Source organism: Kwoniella europaea, chromosome 1 (assembly GCF_036810445.1).
Source record: "Kwoniella europaea PYCC6329 chromosome 1, complete sequence".
Lineage (NCBI taxonomy): Eukaryota > Fungi > Basidiomycota > Tremellomycetes > Tremellales > Cryptococcaceae > Kwoniella > Kwoniella europaea.
The window spans coordinates 15661090-15676875 of record NC_089487.1 but is presented as its reverse complement, the minus strand read 5'-3'; the positions used below and the strand labels follow the sequence as shown (position 1 = coordinate 15676875).

At 45.0% G+C, this 15786-nt stretch overlaps 4 protein-coding genes across 4 annotated transcripts; all 4 read left to right on the top strand.

Moving 5' to 3' along the window:
- Positions 1–639: 639 nt before the first annotated feature.
- Positions 640–2891, top strand: V865_005975 (uncharacterized protein; the record flags this gene model as incomplete). The annotated part of the gene is made up of 6 exons (XM_066229738.1): positions 640–737; positions 782–1888; positions 1945–2020; positions 2083–2252; positions 2331–2588; positions 2648–2891. The coding sequence occupies 6 exons, from the start codon at positions 640–642 to the stop codon at positions 2889–2891; spliced, it is 1953 nt and encodes a 650-aa protein (XP_066085835.1).
- A 501-nt stretch (positions 2892–3392) lies between these two features.
- On the top strand, positions 3393–4899 carry V865_005974 (uncharacterized protein; the record flags this gene model as incomplete). Its single annotated transcript, XM_066229737.1, has 5 exons — positions 3393–3471; positions 3619–3671; positions 3771–3802; positions 3882–3978; positions 4084–4899. 5 exons carry the CDS (start codon positions 3393–3395, stop codon positions 4897–4899), a joined length of 1077 nt encoding a protein of 358 aa, XP_066085834.1.
- Positions 4900–5430: 531 nt separating this feature from the next.
- On the top strand, positions 5431–8837 carry V865_005973 (uncharacterized protein; the record flags this gene model as incomplete). The annotated part of the gene is made up of 12 exons (XM_066229736.1): positions 5431–5473; positions 5531–5577; positions 5641–6165; positions 6309–6832; positions 6949–7418; positions 7505–7548; positions 7648–7801; positions 7873–8024; positions 8104–8274; positions 8337–8387; positions 8459–8671; positions 8733–8837. 12 exons carry the CDS (start codon positions 5431–5433, stop codon positions 8835–8837), a joined length of 2499 nt encoding a protein of 832 aa, XP_066085833.1.
- An 844-nt stretch (positions 8838–9681) lies between these two features.
- V865_005972 (uncharacterized protein) lies at positions 9682–15578 on the top strand (the record flags this gene model as incomplete). The annotated part of the gene is made up of 20 exons (XM_066229735.1): positions 9682–10123; positions 10196–10349; positions 10408–10490; positions 10560–10662; positions 10720–10881; positions 10941–11471; positions 11557–11717; positions 11805–11887; positions 11954–12009; positions 12077–12195; positions 12251–12647; positions 12703–12788; positions 12865–13479; positions 13561–14207; positions 14278–14358; positions 14424–14574; positions 14642–14873; positions 14938–14988; positions 15052–15306; positions 15380–15578. 20 exons carry the CDS (start codon positions 9682–9684, stop codon positions 15576–15578), a joined length of 4608 nt encoding a protein of 1535 aa, XP_066085832.1.
- Between the last annotated feature and the right edge of the window lie 208 nt (positions 15579–15786).

Below are 15786 nucleotides of genomic sequence, written 5' to 3'. Positions count from 1 at the left end.
CTTGCTGACCGCGCTGAACAAATAACTATATCAGATAGCTGATGCCATCATAAAGGTTGATCTGGTCAGTAGGCTGGATCTCACTTTTCTTTCGCTCTCTCTATGCCGAGATCTGTACACGGTCGAGGGAGTGCGATATGGTGCAGTTGGGAGTCAATGGAGCTGAACTATGAGTCAACCATGATACAATGGAGTATTTCATCATCAGATTTCTTAGGCTGACTAACTCAACCATGTAGATGATGACTTGATGTGTATAGTATGTCGCACATACGGCAGTCAGGTAGAGACGTGATGATGCCTCATTTGCCACTCAAAACATCCAACCTTCTTTCGTCAACCTAAAATTCAAATATTCCAATCCCGATGCCTCTAATGCATTCAAATCTATCCTGTTGTATCCTTGAAAGGATCCATTCAACCTCTTGAGCCATATCCTACATCATTGGTTAATACCCTTTCTTTCATCATACAAAAACCATTACCATTACCACAAATCGCAAAGTCGCTTCCTTTATTCTTGCCACTCGCCATATTGCTTTGTGTGTATACACACATACACACGAAAACACGACTTATAACTTCACCACCTTCTGACCGATCAATCACTTGTTCTAATTCACAAGCTCTATTTTGATCATGCAACCACCCCCTCATTTATACATCCCACCGGCAAGTGGGATATACTATCCTCCCGCTCCTCCCACTCTTACCTGTCCCATTACACCCTATCCCTCGTTCTTGCATACACACCCAAGACCACACCCAACGGTCCTTATAGACCACTGGCGATCCCCTCAGAGGGGAGGAACGAGAATCAAGCTAGAGCGGAATCTCCTCGAGGAGTCATATCAGTACCGACCTCACGATCTAGGAAATCTAAGCATCGAGCTGGGTCGAATTATACTACTATAAGGATCGTCCAGCCCTCAACAATCACATCGACACTCGACAATCCTCCAGCTCTTCCTCCTAAATCTACTTATCATTCTCCTCGACCCGACTCAGACCGATCTCTTTCCCACACGCAAACTCAGCAAGCTTCGGAGCCAGCCGCAGCTCGACCTTCCACTTCCAAGATGTTTGGTGGACATCGAGCTAATCCACTTCCACCCCGCCCGCCTCCCAGACACCCTAGAAGTCCGGACGAAGATTACGGCTATGAACGAAGACCCATCGACGCCTCTGCTCCAGGATGGTACGTCAATGGAGGTAGAGCCGACTCGCCTAGACCCGACACAGAGGAATTCGAATATGTCTATCGACCTCATGCACAAAGGCAGGAAAAGGAATATTTCAGACAGAGGGTTCTCGCTGATAGTAGGAAACCTCATTTTGGAATTTTGGGTAGTAGGTCTAGAGTTGGGGATGTGGAGGATCGGGGATCTTCCAGTCCCCCTACACAAGATGATCAAGTGGAAGTACCTCAGAGAAGGAGACATAGACAGATTAGAGAGAATGATGTGAGTGGACCGTCGACGTCGACTGAACGAGTACGAGGGGCTACACCTGCACCCGCTCCGCCAATTCCATCGTCTCGCGCTCATTCTGGAACACCTCAGCCTACGAGACAATCAGCTACTTCAGGACCGGTCGCTGCTCCCACGACGACAAGACCTAGACCAGCGGCATTGAGAGCTAGTGTACCAGTTCAAGAAAGAATTTATCATCCAACAACCCCTCAACGTCTCACTCGACCTGATCCAGCTCAATCCACACCAAGACCCGCCGCACCCCGAGTAACACCACCGAGAGAACAAAGACCTGCTACATCAACCGATCTCAGGTCCGCCACTTCCCCTCCTATCGCTCCAGCTGCAAGTCGAGATACCCAGTTTGAAGATGATCTCGAAGAAGAGATGACTTGTCCGATCTGTATGAGTATCATGTGAGTCAGCTGCAACATACGATGCAAGGGCGTCAACGCTGACAGTGTTGCTATAGGGTCGGTCCGCATCAAGTCACTCCCTGTGGACATGCGCTCTGTGGTGGGTGTGGTGTACAATGGATCCAAACGAGGGTGAGTCTGGTTGAGAACTGACTGGGCGGTTTTCAGAAGGGAGTTAGCTGATCTCAAGTAAGGCTTCAACTGGAGATCGTGTCAATTGTCCAACCTGCCGAGAACCCGTCGATCGAACAAACCCTTTGACTCCTGCTCGAACACTCGAGAATCTCATTCGAAAATGGATCGATAACAAGATTGCTACCGAAGGTGAATGGGAGGATCTAGCAGAATTCAAGGAAAGAGAAGAGTGAGTGAAAGAGTCCTCCCATTGGGTGTCCATTAATGCCGAATGACAATTGACCTTTAACTTATCATTGGCCGTTAGGTGCTGGCGAATCCATAAAGAACATTCACCAGAAGGTATAATCCCACCTTCACTTCTCCGACCCGTACCTCCAGGTATCGCCGTTGTAGAGAGAACACCCTCTGGGTCGAGGATGCCTCGAGCAGAGTTCCCTATACCTCACGTATCTGATATGATGGCGCATATGGATTCGGTCTTCAACATTTTCCACCGACCAAACCTCTTGCCTGTTCTTGAAGATGCCTCTGAACGAAGAGAAAGGAGATTATCGGGGGATCTGTGAGTACTCACACGTCCTCACTTCAATCTCAACGAAGGATACTAATTCAAACGCTTAGGGCATTCCAGATCAATCACTGGCTTGATGAACATCCGGGTATAATGGACCACAGATTCCACTTTAGTCTCGAGCCTCCTGCTTCGTCTGGGTCTGTCTCAGGTAGACAATCTGGTAGGCCCTTACCCCGACTAGACAGTGGGACACAGTCGCCGGATTTCGATCACTATTGGAGGGACCTCTTCGAAGGGATACATGGTGAAGGTGAGAGCGATGAACGTAATCCCATGCGAAGGAGACGATAGGTGATACAAGATTTCACGAGATTGTATTTGGTTGTCTGATCTCTCATATCATCATTGGGCGATTTCTGTATGATTACACGATATGCTTTGTATTCTACATCGTGGGTGTTAATATCGAAGCCAAGTTAAGAGAAGATTATCAATTTTGGGATTATACTTGGATATCATTCGCTGTTGTACAGAGATATTTGTGTACGATATATTACGATTTCTATGATATGTATTTGATGATCAGAGAGACATGCATCATGTCATGTTATGCAGACTAACTGCATGCAGGCCAAACAACACGTCTTCCAATGTCAGTGGGCGAATGTAAATGCACCCCCCGTTTAACCGCTTGGATCAAACCTTTGAGTCCTCACTTGCAAGTTGCGTTACTGAATGATACCATCACAATCGCACTCACAATCAACATCTCCCTACTCACTTTCCCTTTCATCCCATCATTGTCCTCCTTTTCCTTCTTGTTGCCTGTACATACCTACACCACGACATACCATGGATCTATCTACGCTGGGATCAACACTGCCACCGGGATTGGCAGATGCCGAGAGGGATATGGGAGATAAGTTCAGAGGTGAGTCGAGTTATCTTGACTCAACAAGGATCAGACCGAATGGAAGGAGGATGTTGCCACCCCCTCATTTGGTCGCCGGGGTGGATGTCACGGTGGATGCTACCTTCAACAGTTCAGAAGCTGATGAATGCTTTGTTTGCGTCGTAGCCGCGGCTCTGAGTATAACGAATCTGTATAAGAGTTCATTGGGATATACCAAGGTATGTTTCATCATATCTCAGCGTTTCCCATCTTCCTTTCTACCTTCATCTCCCCAGGCCCCTTTCGTGCTGCTGGCTTACACAATACGATGATTGTAGCAAGCGTACAACGTTGGGTATTCAGCTGCTCTGTAAGTACACGCTCTCGATTGATCTTTCCTTTTATCGATTCACCTTATTTTGGCCCAGCTGACCTTGTCCTTCCATCAGAGCCGATGTCCTTTCGACCGTACAGTCTTCAATTGGCGCAGGACAGGATGCAGAACAGACTTTATCCAGGCTGATGGACTGGGCGGATGCTAGGCAGGTGAGTATACTTTGTCGACTGATTTATCATTCAACAGCGGCTATGGTGCCACATCTTCGAAGTTTTACCGAGATATGCTCACTCTCCTTTCATCGTTCTCACTAGGCGGCAATCTCGGCATTCGCGGCTGAAGACACAGATGATCTACCTGCACCTGCACCCATCACGAAACGACCTACAGCTATACCTCGGAGTTCTCATCTAAACCCTATCAATCGACCGGCTTCTGCACCTATCCCCTCGCAAACTTCCACCACCTTCAAAGCAGACAGTCAACCCATCGCAAGTACCTCGAGAAACGTCCAACCTATACTTTCAACTTCCAATGCTACCACTCCCAGTACCAACACACTCGACTCCCCTTTAGTTGCAGGATATCAGCCAACCCCAGGGGGTGTAATGTCTTCCTCACCAATGGCATCCCCTTCGAATAATCACCATCGATCCAATTTCAGTGCTTTACCTAAACCATCCAAGAATCTCCCTAGTCGGTACTCTCAACTCAACCTCAATGCAAGTGGAAGTGGAACATCATCCGGTCATGTACCCAGTACGACATTCAATCCGACTTTACCTTCTGCCGGCGTACCCTTCGTCTCTTTCACCAACAATACTAATGCTACAGATGAAGGACCCGCTCAGAATTATCCAACGGGCACTAAACGACCGATGATTGATTCAATGGAGATAGATCAGGTCATACCCATATCTCCTTCATCGACTAATGCAGCTGTTACTTCTGTTCCTGTCGCTATTCAGACCCCGCCGAATAGATCGGGAAGATCAGCCAAGAGAAGAAGTATGGGGAATAATCTGGGCACAAACGATCAGGATAATGAAAAGGATAAAGATAAAGATAGAGAGAGGAAGAGAGGAAACAGGAGAGGTCATGGGAATGGACCTGGTACATCGGCTGTCTAACTGCGGAGAAAGAGGTTTTGTCGAGGGCACATATGACCGTTTGAGATATACGTTGTATAAATAGAATCACATCCACCAAGTTAATCAACTTTTATATACGCCAAGCAATAAGAACAAGGGCATTATCTACTTTTATGATAATTTATTTCATGTCATGTTATATGTCGTATGTACATCTGATAGGTGCTTGCAGATAAGACGAAAGCAGAACAGCATAGTCCACTATGCTAACATGTCTGGAATATGATGGATGTAGAGGGGCTGCATGAGACAGAGATAAGGATGTGAAAAACAAAATGGACTGTCGGTCCCGTGAAACCGGTTGTATCAACTGGTCACTCACTCCTCATCTCGAGTCACTCTGAATTTGCATGAAAAACAACAATAACAACAATAAGAATAACCTACTGATAGATACATATCACAGGGACCTACCCTCCGACTATATACCTTGAGCCCCATCACTGTGTTATTTGGCTTGTATCGCTCTGTTCGGATGCAAAGGAAGTGAAGATAAGATTGGCTTAAAGGATGTCTTTACATCTCGATTACGCAGAGATATCTCGTCAGGCTAGTGAGTGGGCCGTATACAGCTAGTGAGAGGATACTCAGGAATATTACTCGGATATAGGGAAGATAGTAGATGCGAATAGAGCTAGAAGTATAATTGATCAAGTTGTGAGTGTACTCTTCTTAATCTAATCCCATAGTATCGTGCGGTAAACTGATATCCTCAACTAGATATCCGACCCGTCTTCCAAACAAAAAGTGAAATACACCCGCTCTACTACTGGCTGTCTATCCTGTCGATCTCATAAAGTGAAATGCGATGAGACCATCCCAGCTTGCCTACGGTGCGTAGCTTCTCAGAGGAAATGCGAGTACCCACCACCCTCAGCCGAAAACAAGAAACGTAAATCCACTTCGGTGGCTGGATCCAATTCTAATTCGAGAGGTGGAAGGAGAAGTACGAGTGTGAGACAGGAGGAAGATGAATCGGATGGTATGGGTATGACCATAGGTCAGAAGAGGGTTAGAAGAGATGATGAATCTCATACTCAAACAAGGGGAGAATCAAGTTCGACAAGAATTGGACATGATAGAGATAGTCCAAGAAGACAACCAGTACAGAATGCTGATGGATATGGTAATGGTAGATCACCTAAGAGTATGAGCTTGATAGGTGATGATGGGAGTAAAGTAGATCCGTCGCCTACTGATCATAGTAGACTGGGTGGACCGAGTCCTATGGATATATTGAACCTTGTGAGTAAAGATGTATACTCTTTTCCCCTGTTCACTTGAATATACCACTCCGATTCTCAGCTCTGCCAGGGCAAAGGGAAACTTGATCAACTCCTTTTACTTTTATCCTGTGTGGGGTTGTTACTGATGACCATTATCTGCAGACGTCAACACCAGATTTCTCATTCCTAAACGATTTCATCCCCTTCCCACATATCACACCACCTTCTCAACCTGTTGCTCCTCCTCCTCCTCAAGCGAATGGTCCATCTTCTTCAGCCCAAAACAACATCTTTAACACCTCTCCTAGCAATGCAACGATCTTTACCAATGACCTGACAAGACCTCAACAAGATTATCAGAGTAATACAAATACAAGTAATGGTGGTATATCAGCTCCGAGGAGTTCTACTCATTATCAAAGCCAAGGCCAAAGCCAAGGCCAATCCCAATCCCATAGTCAACATCAGAACTACCAGCAGCAACAGCAACAACCCCAACATACGTTACCGCATTTTGAGAATTTCAGTAAATCGCTCTTATTAAATAGGAGGTTGATCAAAGTGAACAACAATGGAAATAACGGAAATGGCAGTGGTGGTTCCCAAAGTGACGATGGGAAGAGAAGTTTAACGCCCCAGATGCAGATGTTACATCCTAGATTACAGATGGTCGAGAGTATATTACAGTGAGTGTGCGATTCTATATCTCCCATCATCCAGTTGGTTCTGCGGTATATTCAGCAAATACACCTTATGTACATCAGTGATAGCGCTAACGACTTCTCTGATACTCCCATACCAGAGCCTACGCACTTGACGAAGCACTATTCGAATTCGGTCCATCTCATCGACATCGTAACCTATCCAATAACACTCTCACAGCGGGGGTGATCGACGTCTTATCTAACGCATTCCCTTCACCAACCGCTCGAATGTTATTTCACCACTATTGCAATACCGCCTCTCGAATCCTCATCACCATGGGGAATATCGGTCCGAATCCTTTGTTGGCATTATGTACACCGGTCAAATTGTTGGATACCAACTCTGCTGCGTCTGCCGCGATAAGGATGTCGATGCTGTCAACTGGAATAGCCCATTTCATACATGAGACTGGATCTTCATTGAAAAATACCGAGCTAGCTGTAACGCTGGGGAAAGGACAATGGGAGAGGATGAGAGGGAAGTTGAAAGAGATAAGTGGGAAATTCAAGAAAGCTGCGTTGAGTAATATCACGTTGGCTGCTAGTAGTGAGAGATCTCCTGATCAAGGTGAGTCATATTGTTCTTTTCACTGTATATCCATGTTGTCCTGTCCGTCCGTAGATATCGTCTGGCTGACATGTGTTGAACTATAGTGGACAGTATATTGGCGGCTTGTACTTTACTGTGTATAAGAGATGTAAGTCGTTTTCATTTTAGAAACTTATCTGCATCGCGATGTCATAGAGATATCTATTATCTAATACAGTGTACTGATATCTCGCAACCGTATCAACAGGTAATAAGCGCAGACCCCACATGGCGAGATAACCTGGAATTCGCACTTAATCTCATAACCAAGAAAGGCGGACCCCAAGTGATGCTCCAAGGATCGGAATATACTTTTACCAGAAGGTATTTACTAGAGAATCTAGCTACTCATGATGTATTTGGTAAGCCAATCTCAATTTGACCTAAAGGGGTAGAAAGAAGTGTATACTGATGCTGATGATTTTATACTCAGCCTCGTTTATCACGGGAAAGGAACCTTCCATGTTGGGTAATTACGATTCATGGTGGTTTGATAGTGTCGAGACATCCCAAACTAGGTGGGAATGGGAATCGGTTGAAAGGTCTTTTGGTATTTCGAGAGCTATGGTCGATCTGGTAGCTAGGGTGAGTTCCAAAAATCTCTTCGCTCCGCTTCATGAGATACGATGAATCGCAAGTCTAACCCAGCCAATGGTCGTACCAGATCGCCGTACTTGATTCTCAGAAACGCCGATTAGGTCTTAGTCTCAAGGGTGATTCCGAAGAGATGTGGGATGTAGGACAACACTTTGAGAGAGAAAGTCACTGTCTATTGTTGGAGTTGGATATTTGGGGTAATAGTTTGAATGCTTTACCTCAGCATGTCAGAGTGACTGTGAGTGCGATTCTTGGCCGAAAAATCCTGTTGATGTTCTCTTTGCTGATGGCCGTGATCAGTGTGGTGATTACATTTACAAGTACATGGCAGTAGTATTCATACTGGCAGATGTGAGTTCATTTCCCTTGCCCATCCTAGTATTCCCCTTCGTCAGGGACTAACTCTCTGTGGTCCTACTCAGATCCTGGAACAGCCCACTTCGACACCTCGGATAGTGAAGTCCATAGATCACATCTTGGAACTCATCTCCGAAGCATCAGCAATGAGGATGTCCGTAATGTTGATCTGGCCATTGCTCGTCGCTGGAGTGTTCTCCCTTCCAGCGAAAAGACAGAAGGTGGTTGAGTTGTTCAATGCATTAAGTGATGATTACTGTGAAGATCTTGAAGTAGCTGTGCGTACCGCGTTTCCTTTAAAACCTCTTGTGCTTGGCTGATCCTCAAAATCCCTTGCAGAGGGAATTACTCAATGAGCAATGGAGATTGATAGATTCCGGACAGGGTAAACAACCTTGGGATCAGGTGATGAATAAGTTAGGCAAATATGTCTTGTTGATTTAGGTTGATACTGTAGAATTTTGGGAACATATCGGATAAGGATCATTGGTCTCCTTGTATGTACATTGGTGGGGTTTTCCTCCGATTAAAACATTGGCCCGTGCTGGGAGCAAAGTGTGTATGTACAATCCAATTCAGAGTATTCATCAACTGATGCCTTCGGTGAGCTGAATGTATGCAATCATGACCCGTGCCCGATGGCCAACTCTTACAAGCGTCTAACCTAAAAGCACCTCAACGACGCAACCTACATATTACGAGTAATGGGCAGTCATCGGTGCCCGCTAAATTAGTCTTATCAGATCTCACTCAAAGAGAAAAGGTATGTGGGGGCGCCCCATATACCATTTTTACATCAGCATGATATTGTAAAATTCGTTTTTTCCTAAACCAGAATTAAGCTTCTACCTCCCACGTGGCTGAGATCGCGTGTGATCTGGTTGTTTGTTATTATTTGGTTCCCTCATACCTCATACCTCAATATGGCGGCGGCCGTTTAGCATTCGTTCGTTTGATATTTCCTCCAACTTTCGTTCAACAATGGACGCCAGAGAGTGACTAGAATGCTCCAAACACTCTGTGACTATCTGAGCTGACGCTCCTTGGCTCTCTGAGTATGAGGACGGTATAGGTATATAAGTGATGATGGAGCTGATCGAATTGTTATGCATTCATTCCCTCTTACCTACCACTCGAAGATATTCTAACCATTTGTAACACTCCGTTCTACTCACAGACCAAAGTTATCATTATTCTCATCAGTCTTACCTATAACCAGATCGACATTCAATTGGAATCAGCTCTTATAGCATAACTAGGTAGTGTCCAATTACAGCTACACCTCAATATGGCATTCGCCACTACTGGTTTACCCCAGAACTACGATCGACAATCTCAATATGCCGGTACAGGTCTAGATAGGGTAGTATCTCATCCACATTATACGGAAGAACATGAGGAAGATACCCTACCTGCTCCCACATCTGAACATGTCCATCAACATATCGGAGTACTGGCTAGACAAATGTCTAGAGTCAGTCATCATAATCACCATCACCACCATCAACACGGCCATCACGATAGTGATAATACCCTTCACGAGGGTGACGACGAAGAGATCAACCCCTTCGAATATAGGGAAGGAAGCGATCTCGATCCGTTCTCAGATAAATTCGACTCAAAGAAATGGACGAGAGGGTTCATGAGAGCCAAAGAGGCTAGTGGAACTACCAGGAGATCAGGTATATCTTTTAAGGATATGGCTGTACATGGTTTCGGATCTGATGCCGGTATGTCCTTTTTCTCATACTTTTCTCGAAGTGGAAAGAGGGTCACTGACTACTATCGTTTGTGGTCTGCAGATTACCAAAAGACCGTATCGAATTTGCCCCTTGCGATGATTGGAGAAGTCAGGGATCTCATCGGGAACAGGAAGAGAAAGGTACAAATCCTCAAGAGTATGGATGGTGTACTAGAGGCAGGGGAGATGTTGGTGGTGTTAGGCCCTCCTGGAAGGTGAGCCTCGGACACATCGGTATGATGATCGTGGTGATATGCTGACTTCAGATACTAGTGGTTGTACGACTATGTTGAAGACGATTGCTGGAGAGATGAATGGTATCTATCTCGATGAGGCTTCTCACCTCAACTATCGAGGTCAGTCATAGCTTCCTGTCGCATCAACTCGTCACATATGCTGATAAGCACCTATATTCGTGATCATAGGTATCACACCGAAACAGATGTACAAGCAATTCCGAGGAGAAGCCATCTACACTGCTGAAGTCGACGTACATTTCCCCAAACTCACTGTTGGAGACACCCTAGCGTATGTCTGATCTCAATCCTGCTAAGAGTATAGTCAGACTAATCCTCTTTTGCTTAGCTTCGCTGCTGAAGCACGTTGTCCTCGAAACCCACCTAACGGTCTCACACCAAAAGAGTTCGCCACGAACATGCGAGATGTGATCATGTCCATTTTCGGTATCTCCCACACAGTCAATACGATCGTCGGTAACGATTTCGTTCGAGGAGTATCTGGTGGAGAGTGAGTCATGGTATTGCCCCATAATCATCTCGAGGTCAATGCTAATGATCGTTCACCAGACGAAAGCGAGTGACCATCGCCGAAGCGGCATTGGCAGGTGCCCCACTCCAATGTTGGGACAACTCCACTCGAGGTCTAGACTCAGCCAACGCTATAGAATTCTGTAGATCTCTAAGGACCAATGCGGATTACCTCGACATCTCATCCGTAGTTGCGATTTATCAAGCGCCACAATCAGCTTACGACGTTTTCGATAAAGTATCTGTCCTCTACGAAGGTGAACAGATCTATTTCGGTAAGACCACCGAGGCAAGGGCTTTCTTCGAGAATATGGGGTTCGAATGTCCTGAACAACAGACCACACCTGATTTCCTCACTTCACTTACGAGTGCTTCTGAAAGGAAACCCAAACAGGGATGGGAGAATAAAGTACCCAGATCTCCCCAGGAATTCGTCAAGGCTTGGAAATCTTCTCAGGAGTATCAAAATTTGTTGATGGAGATTGAACAATTCGAGCAGAGACATCCAGTCCATGGGGAAAGATATAAGGAATTTTTGGAATCGAGAAGAGCACAACAATCTAAACATCTGTGAGTACCATATGCTGTCTGCATTGACATGTCATTTCATCTTATCATAGTTAGATTGACAATGGTGTATTATTTAACAACTTAGTCGTCCAAAATCCCCATACACCCTTTCGTATGGTGGTCAAGTCAAGCTCTGTCTACGAAGAGGTTTCCAACGTCTCAAGGCAGATCCAAGTTTGACGCTCTCCGCCTTGATTGGAAATTTCTGCATGGCACTGATCATCTCTTCAATCTTTTACAATCTTCGTAAGTTGGCCAAGAGTTCTCCCAGTCAAGGATATTGTCATGTTCAGATGAGCTGACCATTCCATATTTTGTTCTTCTCGTGTTTAGCTGATAATACCAGTAGCTTCTACAGTCGTGGGGCTCTGCTCTTCTTCGCTATTCTCATGTCCGCCTTCAGTTCAGCTTTGGAAGTGAGTCTGAACCCTCAGCGATGTTTTAGTACAGTTGACTTACATATCTCAATCTCGTGATTATAGATCTTGATCTTGTATGCTCAGCGAAGTATCGTCGAGAAACATGCTCAATACGCTTTGTGAGTTGACGATTCTATGTGATATGTCAAATGCATGACAATGATTGATCTTCCACCCGTTCAATAGCTATCATCCTTCTGCCGAAGCCATCGCATCTGCACTTACCGATATGCCATACAAAATCACCAATGCTATCTTGTTCAACTTGGTCATCTACTTTATGACCAACCTCAGACGAGAACCAGGCAAGTTCCTTTACACCTATCGAGAACATACTATATGCTGATACACGCTCCTTAGGCCCGTTCTTCTTCTTCATGTTGATCAGTTTCGCCTGTACAATGGTCATGTCGATGGTTTTCCGATCGATCGCCTCTTTATCCCGAACACTCACTCAAGCGCTCGCTCCCGCAGCTGTACTCATCCTGGCATTAGTCATCTATACCGGTTTCGCCATCAACGTCGATTACATGAAAGGCTGGGCTAGATGGATCAATTACATTGACCCTATAGCATACGGCTTCGAGTCACTCATGATTAATGAATTCCACGGAAGAGAATACGCTTGTTCGGCTGTCGTGCCCACCGGACAGGGCTACGAAAGCGCTACTGGAACGGAAAGTGTCTGCTCGTCGATCGGGTCAAAACCTGGCTCAATGGTCGTCAACGGTGATGATTATATCAATACTGCTTATCAGTGAGTTGATCTTAACTCCATGAGTTGTCGAATGAGTGCTAATTTGAGTGAACAGATACTACCATGCTCACAAGTGGAGAAATTTTGGTGTCCTAATTGCGTTTTTTTTGTTCTTCACAGCTATCTACATGACCGCTACTGGTGAGTTAATATGACTTCTCGCAACCAGGGTTGTCTGATGAATGTGAACTGACCAATACTTTGCGACATTTACTAGAACTGATCACCGCCCAAAAATCTAAAGGAGAAATTTTGATCTATCCTCGAGGCAAAGTACCCAAATCGCTCAAAAAGCGATCTGCCGACGATGAAGAGTCCCAATCAGATGGTAAAGGCAATCATCTCTCTAAGCAGATCACTGGTGCGAATCGAGCCGACGCACCAGGGCTGATTCAGCGACAAACTGCCATTTTCTCCTGGAAAGATGTAGTCTACGATATCAAGATCAAAGGTGAAACGCGAAGAATCCTTGATCACGTTGACGGATGGGTCAAACCTGGTACTCTCACCGCTCTGATGGGTGTTTCAGGTGCTGGTAAGACGACTTTGTTGGACGTCTTGGCCACTCGTGTGACTATGGGTGTAGTCACTGGTGAGATGCTGGTAGATGGCAAACAACGAGATGTCTCTTTCCAAAGAAAGACGGGTTATGTCCAACAGCAGGATCTCCATCTTGAAACTACCACGGTCCGAGAAGCTCTGAGATTCAGTGCCCTCCTTCGTCAACCTAAACATGTACCCAAGCAGGAAAAGTTAGATTACGTAGAGGAAGTGCTCAAGTTGTTGGAAATGGATGCTTATGCAGATGCCGTCGTTGGTGTTCCTGGTACTGGTGAGTAAATCTATCGGCAAACACATGTCACTATACAATTGTAAGATGGGAATTTAATCTGAATCCTCTGTGCTTTTACAGGTCTCAATGTCGAACAGCGAAAACGACTTACTATCGGTGTAGAGTTAGTTGCAAAGCCTGCTCTACTTCTTTTCCTCGACGAACCTACCTCCGGTCTTGATTCCCAAACCTCATGGAATATCCTCCAACTGCTCAAGAAATTACAGGAGCACGGTCAAGCTATCCTATGTACAATCCATCAACCATCCGCCATCCTCTTCGAGCAATTCGATCGATTATTATTCCTTGCTAGAGGGGGTAAGACCGTGTACTACGGACAAGTCGGAGAAAAATCGCATATCCTCATTGATTATTTCGTTCGAAATGGTGCACCACCTTGTCCACCTGGTGAAAACCCTGCGGAATGGATGTTATCTGCTATTGGCGCTGCACCCGGAAGTCATACCGATGTGGATTGGCATAAAGCATGGTTGAATAGTCCTGAACGTCAAGAAGTCAGAAACGAATTGGAAAGAATCAAACTTACCGCATCATCGGAAAAACACTCAAATGGAAATACTACTAGTTCAAAAGAAGACAAAGCTGCTTATGCCGAATTTGCTGCTCCGCTAAATAAGCAATTCGGCTTGGTGTTAACGAGAGTTTTGCAACAACATTGGAGAACTCCTTCGTACATCTGGGCGAAAGCTGTATTGTGTATCGCCAGTGTGAGTTATCGGTCATCGATGAGAAGTTAACCTGTCATGAAGCTGATTGTCATCGTGTTCAACTTTCCAGTCCCTGTTCATCGGTTTCTCATTCTTCAAAGCTGGTACTTCTCAACAAGGTTTACAAAATCAATTGTTCTCGGTGTTCATGGTATGTACAACTAACTCACTTGTCTAGAGAAAGTATGCTAATACTAAATTTGATCATTATCGTAGCTCTTCACCATCTTCGGTCAATTGGTTCAACAAATGATGCCTCATTTCGTCACTCAACGGAGTCTATACGAAGTCAGAGAAAGACCTTCCAAAGTGTATTCATGGAAGATCTTCATCACTACTCAGATCGTAGCTGAACTTCCTTGGGCTTGTGAGTTATCTTTCTCTCTTCCCTCTTCTACCCCAATTCATTATACTGATCCCCCCCTGAAATCTAGTCCTCATGGGAATCATCGTCTTCTTCTGCTGGTACTACCCTATTGGATATTACAGAAATGCCATCCCAACAGATACAGTCCATTTACGAGGTGCAATCATGTGGCTCTTCGTCGAAACTTTCTTGATCTTCACTTCCACATTCTCAACTATGATTGTAGCTGGTATCGAAACGGCTGAAACGGCTGGTAATATAGCGAATTTGCTGTTCATGCTTGTTCTGGTCTTCAATGGGTAAGTCCTGAGAATGGGAAGAAACCAGGTAGGTAGTAAAAGCTAACTGAGCTATTAAATGTAGTGTACTGGTACCAGGAGATTCCTTGCCACGATTCTGGATCTTCATGTACCGGTAAGCTTCCCTCTTCTTCGAAATTTTGCCGAAGAATTATGAGCTTACAAAATTCTTGAACAGAGTATCACCTTTCACATACCTCGTCGAAGGGATGTTGAGTGTCGCCGTTGCCAAGACTGAGGTCATCTGTGCTGCGAACGAGTACCTCCAATTCACTCCTACGGCCGGAAACACATGTGGACAATACATGGAAGGATACATATCTGCAGCTGGTGGATATCTTTTGGACCCAAATGCTACAGATGAATGTTCATTCTGTGCGATGAAATCTACAGATACTTTCTTAGCCCAATTCGGTTTATCATACGATAACAAGTGAGTTAACCCTTACCATCTGTAAACATAAGCCTCACTCGCTCGCTTGCTTATGCCAGATCGTATTTTACAGGTGGAGAGATTTCGGTTTGATGTTTGCTTATATAATCTTCAACGTCTTCGCTGCGGTGGGTATCTATTGGTTAGCCAGAGTACCCAAGAACTCGGGTCAAGAGAAAGCTTCAGAACCTGAACAATTGGATAATACCCCTGCACCTGCGATCCAGGAGAAGAGAATCACCGAGTCTGATCATACTTCTTCGACCAACTAATTAGACGGTCCTCAATTGCTCTGAAAATAGATTAGAAAACCCCACACATATTTACCTATCATCCCTTTGAATCCTAGAGACGTTTTGAAATATACCCTCATTGGTCGATAGAAGATATTTCGTTTGTGTATAATCAGTAGTATAAAACAGAGTATATATTGCAATACGTTTCGAAGATCCAATCATTGAGTTCACTGTCATGCTATCT